This window comes from Tubulanus polymorphus, chromosome 1, assembly GCF_964204645.1.
Source record: "Tubulanus polymorphus chromosome 1, tnTubPoly1.2, whole genome shotgun sequence".
Lineage (NCBI taxonomy): Eukaryota > Metazoa > Nemertea > Palaeonemertea > Tubulaniformes > Tubulanidae > Tubulanus > Tubulanus polymorphus.
In genome coordinates, this window is record NC_134025.1 from 27,020,883 (window position 1) to 27,039,639 (window position 18,757).

Here is an 18,757-nt window from a genome sequence, read left to right on the forward strand (position 1 = left end):
TATATTTGCACAGCGCTCAGAGGCTAAGAACTCTATTTCCTCGAGTTGAATGAGAGCTTCTTATTCAATAAGACCTGGTTTTTTTCAGTGTTATTCGAACACTTGTTTCTACGAAGCAAACGTACAATCAGTAACACACAGACAGGAAGCTGTTGCACGGATGACATTATATTTCTGGTGGATGTGGTATAATAAAGGAGCGGTCAAATATGACATAGAAATTTGTCAAATTATGAATACCCAAAGCGACCAAACCCTACAACATAAAGATTTTAGCGGCATATGATTTTTTTGCTGTGTGTCGGTATTAATCGGTTCCCATGATCGTGACATTAATGTGTGGCGCTTCGGAAGGTTCTAAAATACATATCTGTCAAGTACTGACGACAACATTTTGTTCGTTTGTTACAAATTTCCTCATAAATCATTTCAAAAGAAAAGCGTACACACACAATACGAATACATAGTTTACAATACGTAGTATTGACTTCAACGGAGTTAAGCAGTACTTCTAACAGGTAGACGGGAAATATATCTCAACAACCTCATAAAACCTCGATGAACGCAAACATCAAATGAAAACTTCCGTCAATTGAACTGTTTCCGATGAGTAATCATGTCGAACGTGCAATAACAAAATCGTCAAAGTAGCGCGTGAAGGATATCAATTAATCTAAACCTAAAACTGTCTTTTCATAAGGATCGGCTCCCGGATTATCAAAACTGTCAACACATCCGATCAAAAATCTTTTGGCCGTAACACGTCGGATTTCATGCCTACTCTATAAACTTTCATGTATTTTAGGCAATAAGTTGATATTGGCAGCGAGATACCATCTGCCACCGCGTTAACTAAAATTGATTTTATTTTTACAGATACATACATAGGATATAGATATTCGTTGTAACGTTATAACGTCATTAATTCACGTCGTGGTATTAGCGATTAAATTGATCGCATCGAGAAGATTAACACACAAATTTTCAGGTCCATTAAGCTTTAGAATGAAAGGCGCAAACACTAAAACTGTTGATAGCGTTCTTAGTTAAAATTTATGGAAAACTTATGAAACGTATTTCGAAGCGCAGTTACTGAGGGCTTAAAGCGTTACAACAGGGTGGCCACTTTCTACCATTTTACAAATTCCCCCCAGTTTTCCCTGATTTTTCCATGTAACAACACAAAATTCCCCCTGAGTGAATGCAAGAAATTTCTAGGTTTAAAACGCCACAGTAGAATCTATTCATTTCTAATGAATTGCGTATTGATAAAGAAACCAGTGGATAATAACATCCAAATTCTCTGAGTTTTCCCTGATTTTTTTTTTTCTGATTCCCTGAGTTTTGCAGGTCAGTGGCCAACCCCTGCACTAGTCAGACGCCAAATGAGCCACAACTGGAGCTCATTTGTGTCTCAAAATGGTAACTAGCCTAATATTGCACCAATGTCATTACAAATCATTGAATTCTGAAATTCGGTACTCAAGACATAGTTCGGTTGTATTTTTTCAGTGAATGATTATAGTACATTAATGACGCAAGTCATAAAAGGAAGGAACATAGACGCGAGTCATAATAATACTGCGCGAAACATAACCTGAGGGTAAAATTGAAGTCGATAATATCAGTGAACTATTTATTATCTAGCCGCGTATTAGTCGACACTTTTTGAAAACTGTATTAGTTTCAAGCTGTGAAAATGGTCGCGTTTCACAATGAATATCGGCTTTGAAAACATGACTGAACTATAATGTCTGCAAATTTGATACAGAATACACTTTTTAAACGACTCACAAATACGGTAATTACCGGTCCCCAACGATTGTTAATCATTCTCCTATATAAACATTCGTCGACGAGACTTAAGAAACGTTTTTCAATCGCTAAAAAGGATAAGGCAATTTAGTTCAATAAGTACTTTGGCAATAAGCCAATATTACCAATACGTCGCTTGGTATTCTGCTTGGTATTCTTCTTATGGGTTGGGATGAATTTTTTCTACTTTCACTCAATGGTGTGTAACAAACCCTCCTAATTCTTTTAGGTTTGTTTCTAATCCGGCTGCCTCGGGAGAAAGTTTAAGATTTCTAGGAAATTAGTCGAAATAAGACGCGTTGACAGAACTATCGCGTTGAAAGGTTTAATAGACGTCCTGTGAATCCATGTTTGAGGACTCAAAGAATCACCATGCTGTTCGCGTGTACACTTGAGTTTTTTTTATATATTTAGAACAACTTCTACTACGTATACAACTCTGCTTGACAGAATTCCACGGCGAAAAAAATTTTCCTTCAAATCCTAAATCGAAGCCTGACATTACCATACCACATGTAAGACCAATAACATAATGAAATCACAACAAACAGCCACTCCAACTTATTATACCAGCTACAAAATGCTTTCAGAAGTTTAACAAATGGCTAATAAAAGGTTATCGAAATCACGAGGCATTTACTGCTAATGAGAAATAATAAACTATGCTTCAACTGAACAGGGTCACAATTAATTACTATAATAACATTAACCTTATAATAATCGTCTTACGGAACTGTACTTCTTCTGAATGACCACTGGCCAAAGTAAAACGAGCACCATAACAGCGGACACGAGCCCTGGGAAATTCAGTTATCTGAATTGCAATCTTTTTGAGTTCAGTTCCAATTTCTTTTTTGAAGTTACCCACATACTTTGATTCGCGTTGATTTACACGACAAGGTGACAATGTCGCTCATTAAGGATTAACGAGAATCAAAAGCACTGATTGAACAGATATAGGTCGAGGCTATAAAGAAAATCTATCAGCGAAACTATGTTAATTATAACGTTTACTAATCAAAAAAAAAATAATGCACCGGTCATTTATCAACATATGCCTGGATTCAACAGGAATTTCTTCTACAGTCTTTGATTAAAATCACAGAAATATAAATCTCGACTAAGCCTCAATGCCACTAAAATATGTGACAAAAAGTGTTTTTCAATTCACCATTGTCCAAGTATACAAACATACGCATTAAACACTGCCTATTAAAACGTAAAGTATGTGACAGAATAGCCCGGTATATCAGAGAGATTGTCTGATGTCTAGAGATAATTTTTGCTGAATAGCCGATAAATTACCGTTCGTACACTGTATTGATCGGGATAGGAGGTTACGTTTTGAGGACGATACTTACTTTCGCTGACACTTTATTCGAAGCGAATTTAGTATTGGCTCTCCAGTTCCATACATTCACCATCATATCATGTTGGGATCCGATGGAAACGATGTGTTTCATGTTGGGTGAAAATGCCTGAAATTCGGATTTAAACGATGTACAATCGATAGACAGTGGTGGGGAAAACAACCTGAAAGGGAATTCGTGTTAACGTCTGTAAACAAGGCAAATTGATTTGCATCAGTGTAGGCTAATACAGGAACGGATCCAGGCCGAAAAAAGGGGTTCACCTAACATGAAAAGAGCAATCTTAGTCATGGTGCAAGTGTCTTGCAGGAGGGTAATGTCTTGGAGTCCTCCCTCAGTAAAATTATAAAAATTTAGGTACAGTTTTATTTTATCTTAATGCATATTAGATCAAGATCAGCACAGGAGATTAGCCTGTATCAAGTGGATTTTCAAAAGGGCATCACATAGTGAACCAGCATCAACATGCAACGTGTTCCTTACCACGCAATTAATACCGAACTTATGTCCAGCAAATTCCGCGACAACATTCTTCTCTTCCATATCCCAAACACGGACATGTGGCTGGTGTCCACACTGAAATAAAACAAAATATATGATGTCATCTTCAAATTAACATTACATCACTAGGAAAAAAACCATTGTTTTGGTTACTTAATTCACGATAGTTTCCAATTAACCGGATTTTTATATTCGAAACAATTGTCATACACAATTTAGACATCCAGGTTAGGTTACAATTACACATCATTAGGTCAGAATTAATAGTCTCACATATTAACAAATGACGAAGAAGTGATAGAAATATATTCTATAATTTCGAAGTAAATATCGGTAGGTTTTTTGTTAGTAATTTGCCAAAAAAAATACAACAATTTTTTCATATAAGGAGATTACTCTGTGTACACGTACAGATCGTATTTTGTTTTACTGCAATGAAATGATAACCGACATATCTAGATGATAACAGGTCCAGGGTCGGATAGAATCAGACAACATAATAACGTTAACCATGCAAAAACATCAGCTTCAGTTACGCATTCTGAATACAGTATTTCATAGTTCATCGAAACTTAAAAAGTGATCAGTGAAAAAAGTGATGAAAACAATGTCTAGTTTTAAATCACGTGAAGCTTATCATTCGCGGAACGCTTTAATGCATTCAAAAGAAATGATTGAAAGATATGAATGTTTCTTCTTCGCAAAAACAAATCAGTCTCAGAAACACGGATCAAATGTTCAAGGTGAGATTATTTTGCACTGAGAACGAGCTGAGAATATGTACAATTTTATAACTGTTTGCAATACCAGTAGATGAAGCATGCTATTTATACAGAATGGACCGTCTGGGAAATCTATGCCTGACCTTTCAGTTCAAATGTTTCAGTACATATCGGTTTAATCTTAAAACGCTTTAAGCAAGAACATATTCAGAGCATGATTGAGACATGACTGGTGACAATAAAGAAAACTCTGTAGTAAAATTTACCTAAAATTTCTGCCGAGTTTGTTTTGTTAATAGTTACTGATATGCATTTCAATGTCTTGAACTTTCAAAAGCAAAGCCAAGAATTCAGTGAGTATTTGTGTTCATTTCGGGCGAGATCACGGAACAAAAGACAGCTCAATACAAGTATAAACAGTATTCGCGTGAGATGAAAGTGAAACAATGTTAGGTTATTTCAACAGTTGGTAGATTTCCCTGGTAAACAGCACCTATTTTAGAAGGTGATTTTGCCGAGAATACCCGTATACCGACACAATTAGCAATGTTGGCAAAACAGGGGACCTCGTAAACTGTATCATAAAACGATACAGTTTAGTAATAACATTTGTTTCGCTTCTTGAGATAAATGCGGAAGAAATAGATAATTTTGTTTCTTTCGAGCAGTGGAAAGATCGAATTCCCAGGGAAATCTAGCCAGTTGCGCTCAGTCAGTTGCGGCGTGTAATATATACAAACCTTTAAACTCCTGCAATTTTTCTACGAAAAACATATCGCGGATGAACATGTTAAATTTGAAACGTTTCTAACACTGAAATTCGTAAATTTAACCATGCTGCTGCGGATATCAACGGAACTCCTTACCTCTCCAGTGACAACATATTTGCCATCAGGTGATATACACACTGCCGATATTGACTTTTTAACTGTGTTTATGATATGACTTTGTCGATTTTTCCTCGCGTTCAGAAAAATGAGTACACATCTGAAAATAGAACGATAACGATAAATGAATAGATCACTTCGGAAATAATTCAAGAGATGATAAATTCAAGTACATGTAGTAGGAATGATAGCGATTACGGGATACTACTCCAATCTACGGACTGATTGACAGGGTACTGACCTAGCCTGGGTAATGGTTTTAATTCAAGTTTTGAATCTAACATGAAAACTATTTCAGGTTAAGAGGGTTTGATAAATGTGTCCTGCTTGAGAAATTCGCTGAAATATTCACAAGATAAAGTGAGCCGGTAAAAATGATATAACAAACATCTTTATTCTATTCTGATGGCGAGACTGAAATTCTGTCTGAGACGCATGAGACAAGAATTGCAGTAAATGGATTTTAAAAAGTTGCCAGACACAATATTTCTTGACGATCTTAAAAAGAGACTTTCGGCCTGCCAAGACAAATTCATGGATTGTTCCGTTTCAATGAAAAACCGCACGATTACAACGAAAAACTTTCTAAGAAATAACAAAGAAAATATTATTGAAAGAAACAGGATTTTAATGTTAAACGTTTCTTTTAAAAAGAGAAAATTCAAATAATTGCGTCACTGAAATCAGGCGGGGATTAGTGTGTACGGTAGGTAGTGTATTCACTGCTAGAATGCCGAAGAAATGTGAATTTCAGAGACAAGTTACAAAGAACCGATAACTTTATAAACACGCCTCAAATATAGAATACAATGTTCGTTTTAAATTCAAACCTCACGGAATAAAACGTCTCCATTATAACCATTAAACACCTTGCATTGTGCGCCAGGAAAAAAGTGTCGTCTTTCTAGGAAATTTCCACGCAAAAAAGTCCGCCATATCGCCGACTGTTGTATAGAATTTAGCGCTAGAAAAACATCGGAATAATAAACCGTGTCTGAGGCGTTTCGAAATTTATCAAATAAACCAAATCATCCGGAATAATACGCGAACTTAGAAGAACTTCATTAAACCAACAACTTTCTAAAGTCTACAGTCGATTCAGACGATTATACTTCACAGACCCATTATCGTATTTCTTCTACTTCTTTACTTTACAGCGAAAAATCAAAAATCTATTATTGATTCACCCAATAAGCGTTGTGAGGTAAGATTCATCAACAAGCCCGGTGAAGAACAGCGGTTTCCGATTAGCCTGCTAAGAAAACTAAACCCCAAGTTTTCAACCCAACTCAGCAAAAAAATACTGAGATATAAGAGTTGAAAGGGAACCAACCATAGAGCTTTTTCGTAAAAACAAAAGACTTGCACATTCTGGAAAACAGTTTTAGCCGACGAATATTCTTGGAGTCAAATGAGATAACATGTGAAATAAGTTGCTCAATTGTTGACATCGATTAAGCATTGAATTTCGTAATTATTCAGTAAATAAAACAGTGGGAAACAATACTGGAAATCATTAATCTAACACATACAACAATACCAGCTTCATAATATCCGAGGAGAGAACTGCACTGCCATATACTGCTGTAAACCCAGACATACAAGTATCGACCCAACCACTTGTCAGAGTGAAAACATCTGATATGTCGAATGATTTTACTGTGAAATTTGCGCCTACGTGAATCAAGATCAGATATAAACATGCTTATATAGGTAATACACAGGATTTATGAATGACATGAAAAATATCTGGGTGCCCCTATACTAATAGTGTAACTCACATCGGGTAACTTTCAGCGACAGGTGCTAACTGAGTCAGTATGAATCAGCTGTGCTCATCGTACACAGGAAGGTGGTAGATCTCTACTCTACCATCATGGGTGGAGTTTAGGCCGACTAGTCATTTGTGGATTAACTAGTCAGCCACATAGAAACGGAGGAACCCATAAGCTTGGCAAGGTTAATCTTGAAACTAAGCTATATAGGAACTAAACCCAATGTCAACCGCAAGAAGGGGGTCTGATTTTCTTAATTCGATATGACAGGAAAACCGAAACATCGAATACAATGTATAGAACTTAATTTGTCTGGTGGGAAAAGTTGATTTTTTGTACTTTTACAAATCAATCAACACATATTTTCAATGACTTAAATTCAAACACACTTGCACACACACAGACGCTACTGAATAACCTCGATTCCCTTATCTATCAAACGTATAGAATATCATTGACTCTTCGCGCAAGTCTATTTTTTTGTCGAATCTTACAAAAGATTTCGCCTACGACAATCGCGCCCGACCAAAAACTAATTATCGTCACGTAAAATCAACGACTGAATGATAAATTACAGCTATAGGAGACGTTATGACTAACTCACAGACAGTCGCGGTATGGCAAAAACTTCGTTGAATTCAAAATATTTGAAACGGTCTTAGTCACAGCATCAGATCTCCGCTAGGCAGCAGTTTATAGTTGTTGTTTTTATGGAAACCCGAGCAGAGAGAAACACCTGAATAATTATCATATAATCACTATCAGGTGGTGAAATGGGTTGATCGTTTCGGGGCGGCCTTTCAATAATTATATAGTCATACATCCTGGAATAACTTTCTGACTCCCAATTTGAGTTATCGAAGGAATTGTGCAGTAATTCATCGAAATAGATGAATTATTTCAGTGTGTTAATGATCACATATGCCAACCTCAATCAATTACCACATCGGGGACAAAAAAAGAAAATTTTTTAGGGGTATTCATAAGGATAACTGATTGTCAATAGCACAAAAAACACTATCAGGGACAGTGAGGTGTTTTCGGGGACTGTCCCTGACAATTGGGGACAAGTAGCTCTGAATATTGTGTACTGCAGGATGAATGAACATGAAAGGGTCAACAATAACTACTAATGCCTGACCGCTTGACCACGAACCAACCAATCACAACTCAGTTATAGGGTGTAGTTCTCCATGCAGAGAAGGGTCAGTAGGGAGTTAGCCACCGTCAGTGACAGGATGGAAAAATCAGAATACGACGACATTCTGTACGATTTGTTTCAAATCAAAACCGAAAACTTCGAAGAACGCGAGATTAAAATAGAGAACGTCGAAGAGGATGATCCGTACGCGGTGATGACGAGTACACCTGAAAATGTGGCTGAAAACGACGACGATTTCGTCATTCAAACGACTCCTCAAACTCAACCCGAAAACGACAGCGGATTTTGTTCCCCTTGCGAAACGACGCAGCCGAAAACGATCACGTCGGATATAATGTTCGGACTCGCGATGAAACCGGAATTCCGCGAACTACAAATGACGCTGCTATCGGAATGCATGACGACCGCCGCCGAAGAACCGGTGCATCTTATGCGGACGATCGGCGAACACGATCCCGACGTTCCCGTGCATCGGCGACAGAGCGCGCTCGAAATGAAATTCGAAGCGTTGAAATCGCGTCCGTCGCAACAACTAGCCGACTTGCATAATTTCTACAAGTACCAGTGCGCTACTATCGAGGCCGATCATTACGGCGATTTAATGATCGACGGTACGAATAAACCGGCCGTCGACTCGTACTACGATAGTCTCATGCATAAACTGATCAATCGAGTCAGTAAGAGTTTGGATCTACTCGAGAAATCGATCAATCTGTCTCGACTCGCGAGTACGAAGGGGGTAAAACGTAAAGCCGTCGATGTCGATAGTTACGACGCCGCCGACGCGAACTGCACGAAAACGCGGAGACTTTTTACGAAAATGTCGATTCAGATTCTCGAAACGTGGTATCAGCAACACGAACATTACCCGTATCCGACGAACGATGAGATACTGATACTCAGCGACGCCGCCGGGATAGCTACCGAACAGGTTCGCAAATGGTTTGCCAATAAGAGAAATAGAAACCAAAACAGCAGAATAGCCCGAGGACGTATCAGCAGAACCGCTTATCAGTTCCCGAACTTAGCTGATTTTCTATGAATTGAAATGACTTACTGCGAGAAACAGAATTGGTGCTTAAAAACCTGTGCTTTATAATAACTAGATATTTTACTATGCCGCTATTTCTATACATATTTTACTGTTTTATGAAGAAAAATATATTTGTTTTATTTCTTAAGTTAAGTCTTATCTCTACTCTTTAAAGGTCGATGTCGGTGTAAACGGGCGATCATCTCTGTCAGACATAGCAGTCAAAGAGTACTTCCCTTCTATTATATCTGTCTACATTAGGACTATACGTTGTTGTTTCCAACTGAAGAACATGTAATTCTAAAAAAACTAATAGATGAACAATAACAGACCTAGTTCAACACAAATTACCGTTTGATTATCGTCGCTTATTAGATGAATTTGTTTCGTAAAATCATTGACACCATAACTTATTCAGTTAATTGAGGCAAACCAGTTGTCTACATAGCAGTACATTCAAAAATCAGATTTGTCTGAACTCGTGCTCGCTAAACCTACTCATTTCACAGAGCCTGGAAGACTTCTACTCGAGACACAGTGGATCTGATTCATGTAAATCTTCATCTAACTAAACCAACAACCGATTCATCTTAAGTGCGAGTCAAGTAGGGGCGAAGTATTTTACGAGAAAAAGTTTTCATTCGCTCTTATTTCCTTCCAATTTTTATTAGTTACTTCGAAAGCTATAAGTGCTCTTGTTGAAGTGTTCAACAAAAAAAAAAAACAATTACAACCTTCTTTAATCCAGTGACAAGCGAACTTACGCTTCAAATTACCCGCATTACTCAGCCTTCGCTGAGTCAAAACGTTAACATCGGTAATCTAACTAATCCGAGCTAAAATCTTCAAGCGTAAGAATCTGGCATTCTCGTTTTGTTAGCGTGGATATTGAATGTGTTTTCTGAGCCAATAACACGTGTTGTGTGAAACCACAGCCCATCTGTAGCATTTTATAACAAATAAAAGAGAAATCGATGACGATACCCCCCTCCCTGTATGTCTACTCGAATAAAAATATCCCCAACAAACTCGATCACCCTATTGAAACAAAAACATCTTAATACCAATTCAACATACATATCGATCAATTTATCCCAGAACAGACAATTAGATAATTGTGTTTAATTGGATTATCATAGATTAGCATATGTTGCATAATCAGCTATATATATATGTCATATTACTAGATATATGACTCGCATATGCTGGCAACCAGACATGTTGTGGTCAGTGTAGCTACTACTCAACATCATCCATCAGCAGGGGAATTTCTCTGTTTACGCATAATCAACTGTTGCTACTTTTTACGACATTTCTGCAGACTATTGTTTTATCACTTCATGAATTGATTCACTTCATCTTATTCATTCATTTTTATTTCAGACCAGGTTTATATGCAATGACATGAACAGGATATATAGTTATGTTGATACACCAATCTCTTTCTATGAATTAGGAGGCATTAGTTTTGATCACATCCATTCACCAGAAAATGCTTGGTACAACTCACCGGATTAGAAATATATAATGCATTTAATGGGGTATAGTATAGAAATAAGCCTATCGATTTTATTATCACAAGAGATTAATAGTCTGCGGAATATATAGATTATTAATCTGTAGTCAAAATATGACGGCTAAATGACTTTAACTCTCAGGACAGGTCAGTTATCCAACATAAACCACAATCCTTATAGATCTACAGTAAAGTCTGCGTAATTTGTATCACTTTGGGTCCAGCAGTTTTTGTACGTATTAGGTGAAATATGGAATTGAATTAGTATGGGATGTGTAAAAACGGACTGAAATACTAACGAATTTAGTGAAGGAACGAAATAATTACTATGAATTAAGCAGAATTAACTGTACTAATCGTAAACTCAATGTATCAGCCGGAGACTTACCCTGCAGGATATATGATCGTTCCGGTATTTTGACATACTGTCAAACTCGAATTTCCAGAAACAGTTACCCCCAAAACACGCTCTAATGTCACCTGTAAAACAATGAATTACAATGTTTTATGCTCATTCAAAAAAAAAGGTTGAAAGTTGAGAATATTTCGTGGTGATGCATTGACGACTAATCATAAACAGTGTACACCTGAGGCGATTCTGAATTGCTTCGATTGGCTTAAATTATTCAATTATGAGTTCTCTTGGCTGAAAGGACAGCGCTAAATTATGATTTGAAAAGATCTTATCGAAAAGACTGAAAAAATTAAACTGCTGTCCACCAGACCGTGGACAAATAAACGGTTAACATATCACAGAGCGTAATCATATACATTACAAGGCTACAATGAGGGCAATTATCTCAAAGATTGTGTAGAGATTGTTCGGACTTTAAAAGCATGGAAGTGTCGGCTGTCAATAGCTTCAAAAACACGCACATATGATATACTTCTTTCATATTCAAACACATCATGAACTAGTTAATAACAGGTCAACTTGAAATGCTTTCAGACACTAGACCGGCATAAGTCACCTAAAGCCTAATACAGTCTACCATATAAATCCAATTCTAGATCAGATTGCAACTTACCCTTTCTGATAGAGGAACAGGCCTATTCTTTCTTTTCAGAGATGGTGAGCGCAATATTTTCCTCGGTCCCTGAGGCCTATCCATTAGGAGGCTGTTGAATTATGCCCTGAATAAAACCGTATCATTTAAATATGGGTGTCAATGTAGGATTCATTCATATGGTTATAGGGCAGGCGTAATAAGTAGACCCAGGCTAAAGGTACTTACTACATGAAGCATTTTGTCAAATAAGATAAACCATGTTTTACATTTGAATTTCATAGATATTGACATTGTGACTATCTAAGATGAAAGATGACAAATGATTGGAAGTTATTCATTGTAACTTGTTTTTATCTAAATAAAATTTGTTAATTATGCTGATTGATGGTGATAACAAACAGGTGTAGGCTACTAAAGGCTTTCCAACATTGACTTGCTGTTGTCTTAATAATCGCCAAATGCCCTAATCCTTCTCCTTTTTATGCTGGTGTTTACAATCTCCCATGTGTTAGTGTAGTTTAGACAAAATTCATCAAATAAGGAATAAATTCAATTGACATTTTCTGAATTTAATTTACTGGAAGGATGAGTGATAGCCAGTTTAAATGATTGTCAGTAGTAAAAAACGATACCTACATCTTATCAGATAAAGTCCGTAAACATATAAATCCACAGTTTACACCACGAAAATAATCAACTGTTCGGTTACTCATACAACAACATACTGAATTTCATTATGTAGAAGCCAGTGAACTGAGGTTCGTGTACAATGAATGGTTTGGCTCAAGGTCGCTAGATGTCACCATTTGCCGGTAACGCCGTTTCCGCGCTGGCAAGCGAGTAATCGGACATAGAGACGGACTCGGGTACAACGAAATATTGATTTACATATTTAGCTCATAGGATATATGCATTTTAATCATTAATAACTCATAATTATAGACTGGTATCTTAAATAAAAATTTAACCAGTATAGAAAAATTATAATTTTCAATAATTTTGGGGATTTTTGCCTTCCATATTGGTCGGGTCCCGTCAGTAGTCATTGGGGTCCGGACCAGTAGTTATTAGTTTATTTCATTTAGGTCTGTCTGCAGAGTTTCTAGAACCTGTCATGTCAGGGCCCAAGACCTGACATGACAGGTGGGACCTCAGGTGACAGGTCGATTCGCTAAAATGAAAATCGTTATGACTGAACCGATGATAGGCGATTAGAAGATATGATAGGCGCGGATTTAGAACAAATGATAGCCGATAAGAACACAAAGAACATATCGTAGTGCTTTCTGAATATATTATTCAAAAACAAAAAACAAACAATGATGTGTTATGAATTCATTTAAGAATTTATGTTTGTCCGTTTATAAAAAGTTGTTGAACTATATCGCCTTATAATAATAAAGATGGAATGATTGTGAATTATTGGAGAACATTGAACGAATTGTTTACAATTAATTTATTTTTTTGTAACACGAAACATAAAAATATCAAGATCAGGCAAAATGATACCAGTAGTGCCTTATGTAATCATAATCAGTATTAATAACAATCATTATACTCATTAAGATTAGGCCCTATATTATTATATATTATGGTAATTTTATTATATATAATTTTTATGGTCTCTTTATAGCAATGAATATAATATAAATTGCTAACCATGGATAGAATTAATCTTAAGTTACTATAAAACAATAATTTTGAAGCGAGACCTCACACGGCAGCTCGCGCCATATTGCAGAGCTTCTCGGGACCTGTGGTGACAGGTCTGCATTAAAACTGATGAAATGAAGGAAAACTTTAATTTTTATGGTCTCTTTATAGTAAAGAGTATAATATAGATTGCTAACCATAGATAGAGTTAATCTTAAGTTACTATAAAACAATAATTATGAAGCGAGACCTCACACGGCAACGCGCGCCATTTTGCAGAGCTTCTCGGGACCTGTGGTGACAGGTCTGCACTAAAACTGATGAAATGGAAAAAACTTTACTTTTTATAAGCTTTATATAGTAATAAGTATAATATAAATTGCTAACCATAGATAGAGTTAATCTAAAGTTACCATAAAACAATAATTTTGAAGCGAGACCTCACACGGCAGCTCGCGCCATTTTGCAGAGTCTTCGGGACCTGTGGTGACAGGTCTGCATTAAAACTGATGAAATGGAAAAAACTTCACTTTTTATGGTATCTTTATAGCAATGAATATAATATAAATTGCTAACCATGGATATAGGTAATAAGTTACTATAAAACAATGATTTTGAAGCGAGACCTCACACGGCAACGCGCGCCATTTTGCAGAGCTTCTCGGGACCTGTGGTGACAGGTCTGCACTAAAACTGATGAAATGGAAAAAACTTTACTTTTTATAACCTTTATACAGTAATAAGTATAATATAAATTGCTAACCATAGATAGAGTTAATCTTAAGTTACCATAAAACAATAATTTTGAAGCGAGACCTCACACGGCAGCTCGCGCCATTTTGCAGAGCTTCTCGGGACCTGTGGTGACAGGTCTGCATTAAAACTGATGAAATGAAGGAAAACTTTAATTTTTATGGTCTCTTTATAGTAAAGAGTATAATATAGATTGCTAACCATAGATAGAGTTAATCTTAAGTTACTATAAAACAATAATTTTGAAGCGAGACCTCACACGGCAGCTCGCGCCATTTTGCAGAGCTTCTCGAGACCTGTGGTGACAGGTCTGCATTTAAAATGATGAAATGAAGGAAAACTTTAATTTTTATGGTCTCTTTATAGCAATGAATATAATATAAATTGCTAACCATGGATATAGGTAATCTTAAGTTACTATAAAACAATAATTTTGAAGCGAGACCTCACACGGCAGCTCGCGCCATTTTGCAGAGCTTCTCGGGACCTGTGGTGACAGGTCTGCACTAAAACTGATGAAATGGAAAAAACTTTACTTTTTATGGTATCTTTATATAGTAATAAGTATAATATATATTGCTAACCATTGATAGAGTTAATCTTAAGTTGCTATAAAACAATAATTATGAAGTGAGACCTCACACGGCAGCTCGCGCCATTTTGCAGAGCTTCTCGGGACCTGAGGTGACAGGTCTGCATTAAAACTGGTATAAATTGAAAAAAAACTTCATGCTTTAAATTGATGAGTAGATTTAAAATCAGTCTCAATAAAATCAGTTTCTATATTGCATTCGGCTCTTTTACATGTACATCATAAAGACAATGAATATAAATAGTGATACTTCATGACTGATGACAGTGAGGAGTGTTGCCGAACTGTGATAGTGAGCAGATAATTTTCAGTGTCTTATTGCGGAAACGAAATATCAAGACCTCGATTCATCTAGCGAAAATTTTCTCTTAGACTTATAATGTGCTCTTACTTCTACATTAATAAATTCATCTACTAAATTAAAACTTATAAACTTATTTTTTTCCCTTTAATACAGAAATAAGTCATAGTTTACACATAAATATTTTCATCTTATAAATCAACCTTTCAAATGAATTATTTGTCAGAACAATTTCCTTATCGTTATTGTTGAATCATTTTCGATATTAACGACGGGTCAGAATATTCATTCAACTCAAAATGTTCTTCCATTCGTCTAGCACATGTCTAGATATTTCGCCGTTTCGTCAAATATTGTCATGAGTTTGGGTTTTTTCGGGACCTGACATGACAGGTCAGACCTGTCATGTCAGGTCTTAAGACCTGACATGACAGGTTCTGGAAACTCTGCAGACAGACATCAATCGTTTATTTCCGGGTTCGATTTTTACGCTGTGATTTTGTGAATTATCGTAAATAAAATGTCATCAAAAGACAGAATTAACGTTTTTCCATCACGGATGTAAGTAACTTCGATCAATATTCACCCGAATCACCAATCTATGATTTTGAACGCATGGAGTTGTGTTAAATCTGTTGATAAAAGGCTGAACAATTTTGTGGTTGGACACTTGTCAGTCAATCATGTGACCTTGTTTGACAGATCAACTACTAAAATTTACATTTGTATTTTTCATAATTTTTGCAGGGCTCTGACCATAATGAAAGCGCGTCTTAAAGGTGCTGAAAAAGGGCATAGTCTATTAAAGAAAAAAGCCGATGCGTTGACTCTCCGATTTAGACAAATCTTGAAGAAAATCATTGAGGTAGGCCTATTGTCAAAATTAGCCTTTTTCTTTTCTGATTTGTTGTGTAGTTTTTGATAATTGAAGCTCATTATTTCTGGGCTTTTATCATAAAATTTCTATCGTTTATAGACGAAACAATTAATGGGTGAAGTAATGAAGGAGGCTTCATTTTCACTTGCCGAAGCTAAATTTGCCACTGGTGATTTTAATCATATGGTACTGCAAAATGTTAATAAAGCTCAAATCAAAGTTAGAACAAAGAGAGACAATGTCGCAGGTTGGTTAATTTAGAAACATTCCTCGAGCAGGTTTTTTTATGAGAACAATTTCTTCGAATGACTGAAGTATTTTGGCTTGAATTTCAGGTGTTGTATTACCAGTATTTGAACATTATGCAGATGGAACTGATAGTAAGTTTTTGCTCTAATATAGCCATGCGTGTTCTGTAGTGATTGTAGCGCAATGAATTAATTTTGAATGTTTCATTTAGACTATGAGTTAGCAGGGTTGTCTAAAGGTGGTCAAGCTATCGACCGATTGAAGAAAAACTACGCGAAAGCTGTTGTGTTACTCGTTCAACTTGCTTCTCTACAGACATCTTTTATAACATTAGACGAAGTGATCAAGATCACTAATAGACGAGTTAATGCTATCGAATATGGTAAATGAGGTTTTAAAGCCGCAATCACAATACGTTAATTAGAAGGTTCTAAGTTTAGTCCACTTCAGAAATCTAGAATTTACAATTGACCATTTCTCTGAGTGTGAATAGAAACATTGCTTTAATTGTGTCTAGCTGGAACAGAGATAACATCTGATTTAAGAACATTTAACATTAAATTGGTCCATTCTAGGTATGGGCCAGATTAAAATATGGATTGATTAGCAATATTGTGAATGCGTGTTTATTTTGTTTGATAAACTGGAACGAGACAATGTATTTTACCCGTATCATTCTATGTCCTTCTTTTTCAGTAATTATTCCGAAAATAGAAAGAACATTGTCATATATTACAGCAGAATTAGACGAACGAGAACGTGAAGAATTTTACAGGTAAAAACTGAGAATTGGTGACTTGAATCGCATTAATTATGTATAATCTTGGGTATTGGTAGCTTGCTATCTTCCCGCGAAATCTATTTGTTAAATTATACGTTTTTGCTTTTGATAAATCATACAATGTATCTTGGTTTATGTTACGATTGACTACACTATATACAATCTTTGATTTGGTACTTAATGTTTGAAAAAAGTTCATAAGATGAAATAGTCAGTAACAGGTGAGTATTCCTTGTATTATCAAGTTTCTGCTCAAAAATTCAGACTAAAGAAAATCCAGGAAAAGAAAAAGATTATCAGAAAAAAAGCAGAGGCTCATAGGCTTGCTTATGAAGCAAAGATGGACTATCAAGATGGTCCTTCAAGTCTTTTAGATGACCGCGATGAGGATCTACTCTTCAATTAAAACAATAAGGTTTTTTAGGGGTGCAGAAAACTTAAAGTGGCTTTGTGTATATACGCTCTCAATGTAATTACCAATGTGTTCGTTTATCATTGCAGATTAAAGAAAATTCAGGAAAAAAAGAAAATATTAAGAGCAAAGGCAGAAAAACTACTAAAGATGTATGAAATAGAAGTGGAAATGCCAGTAAGCTTATTAGAAGAGAGAGATGAGGATTTGTTGTTTGGAGACTAAAACGACTCGCAAATAGTGATATTTATTTAAATTACTGGCATACTTTATAAGATGGTGAAATGTGCATAACTTTTGAAATATAACATAAGTATGGAATTGGTGCCATGCTACTGCCTTAGTTTGAAATTTTGCCTATAAAGTTATGAACCTAGACATTGGTGGATTATTAAGATGTACATTCCAGCAAAGATGCATTAAATGAACAGTGCAAGGCTCGCTTGTGTGTGATTATTGTTCAATTTAAGATATTTTCAGACTATGCATGGATTTATCAACTACATCTTTGTCTTGAAAAAGCCAGTCATAGGATCATCTATACCTAACCCTTGTTGATAAAAACAGGCTTGAAAATCAAAGCGTTTTTCAAATCTCTTTCTCGAAGAATATTCTATACATAGAAGGTAAAGTGGACCTTAGATTGTAGAATGTCTTCTTCCATTGTGCTGTGTGTTTACTGGGCTGAGAATAGAATTTAGTGTACACGTATTGATCATCTAGTCACATCAAAAACACTTCTACTAGTAGTTACCTTTGGTGTTTTTGGTTTTATCTGTAATAATGATACCATATTCATGTAAGTCCTGAATAAGGTGTCATTTTGCAGTATATCTAAGCCTCGTCTACACCAGGATATTTTAACTCCATTAGAATACCTCGTATAGACGATGCTTTATTTGAAGCAAGCATCCCGAAAAGCTGGCTTCGTTTAATATAAGAAGGTGCATCATGTATTCCAACATGTCATAAATAGATTGTAAAATATGTACATGTGTGTAATAGCTATTATTATGTATTTAGAGTTAAATATCACCAAATAAATAAACTATTAAAATATGATGAATGGCATGTAGTCTGATTTTCATTTGATATCACTGCATCACGCAACTAGTCTGAGTTCCAATTGGAGCGGAAGGAAAGGACCAAGGATTCTTGAAGCACTTCCACAAATTTTGACGATACGATGTATGCAATTGAAAGAGGAATAACACGAAAAATGAATATCTATTTAAATACTTATAAACAATAAAGAAATTCAGGAAAAACTGGCAAACGATTTCTACAGAAACAAAAACTGGAACAATTGTTTACGTCAGAATTTAAGACATACATGTATAATGATTTA

General features: G+C 35.9%; 2 protein-coding genes across 2 annotated transcripts in view; one reads left to right on the forward strand and one right to left on the reverse strand.

The window, feature by feature from the left end:
• LOC141915135 (uncharacterized) overlaps positions 1-12,569 on the reverse strand; it is a 30,301-nt gene extending 17,732 nt beyond the window's left edge. The window contains exons 1-6 of the mRNA XM_074806551.1: positions 12,428-12,569; positions 11,810-11,915; positions 11,170-11,261; positions 5,275-5,395; positions 3,669-3,761; positions 3,177-3,293 (exon numbers count right to left, since the gene is read on the reverse strand). Of these exons, the coding sequence (XP_074662652.1) occupies positions 3,177-3,293; positions 3,669-3,761; positions 5,275-5,395; positions 11,170-11,261; positions 11,810-11,893 (507 nt within the window). The 5' untranslated portion in view covers positions 11,894-11,915; positions 12,428-12,569. The remainder of the gene's footprint in view (positions 1-3,176; positions 3,294-3,668; positions 3,762-5,274; positions 5,396-11,169; positions 11,262-11,809; positions 11,916-12,427) is intronic.
• A 2,972-nt stretch (positions 12,570-15,541) lies between these two features.
• On the forward strand, positions 15,542-17,632 carry LOC141902449 (V-type proton ATPase subunit D-like). Its single transcript, XM_074790183.1, has 8 exons — positions 15,542-15,651; positions 15,838-15,955; positions 16,067-16,214; positions 16,303-16,347; positions 16,428-16,598; positions 16,913-16,991; positions 17,262-17,412; positions 17,499-17,632. The coding sequence occupies exons 1-7, from the start codon at positions 15,611-15,613 to the stop codon at positions 17,401-17,403; spliced, it is 744 nt and encodes a 247-aa protein (XP_074646284.1). The 5' UTR covers positions 15,542-15,610; the 3' UTR covers positions 17,404-17,412; positions 17,499-17,632.
• Positions 17,633-18,757: the final 1,125 nt, after the last annotated feature.

Bases quoted from the DNA above. Each gene is read 5' to 3' on its own strand.
- LOC141902449 (XM_074790183.1), top strand. From the start codon at position 15,611: ATGTCATCAAAAGACAGAATTAACGTTTTTCCATCACGGAT. The intron at 15,956-16,066 runs GTAGGCCTATTG...TATCGTTTATAG, and splicing joins TCTTGAAGAAAATCATTGAG to ACGAAACAATTAATGGGTGA. The intron at 16,348-16,427 runs GTAAGTTTTTGC...TGTTTCATTTAG, and splicing joins TTATGCAGATGGAACTGATA to ACTATGAGTTAGCAGGGTTG.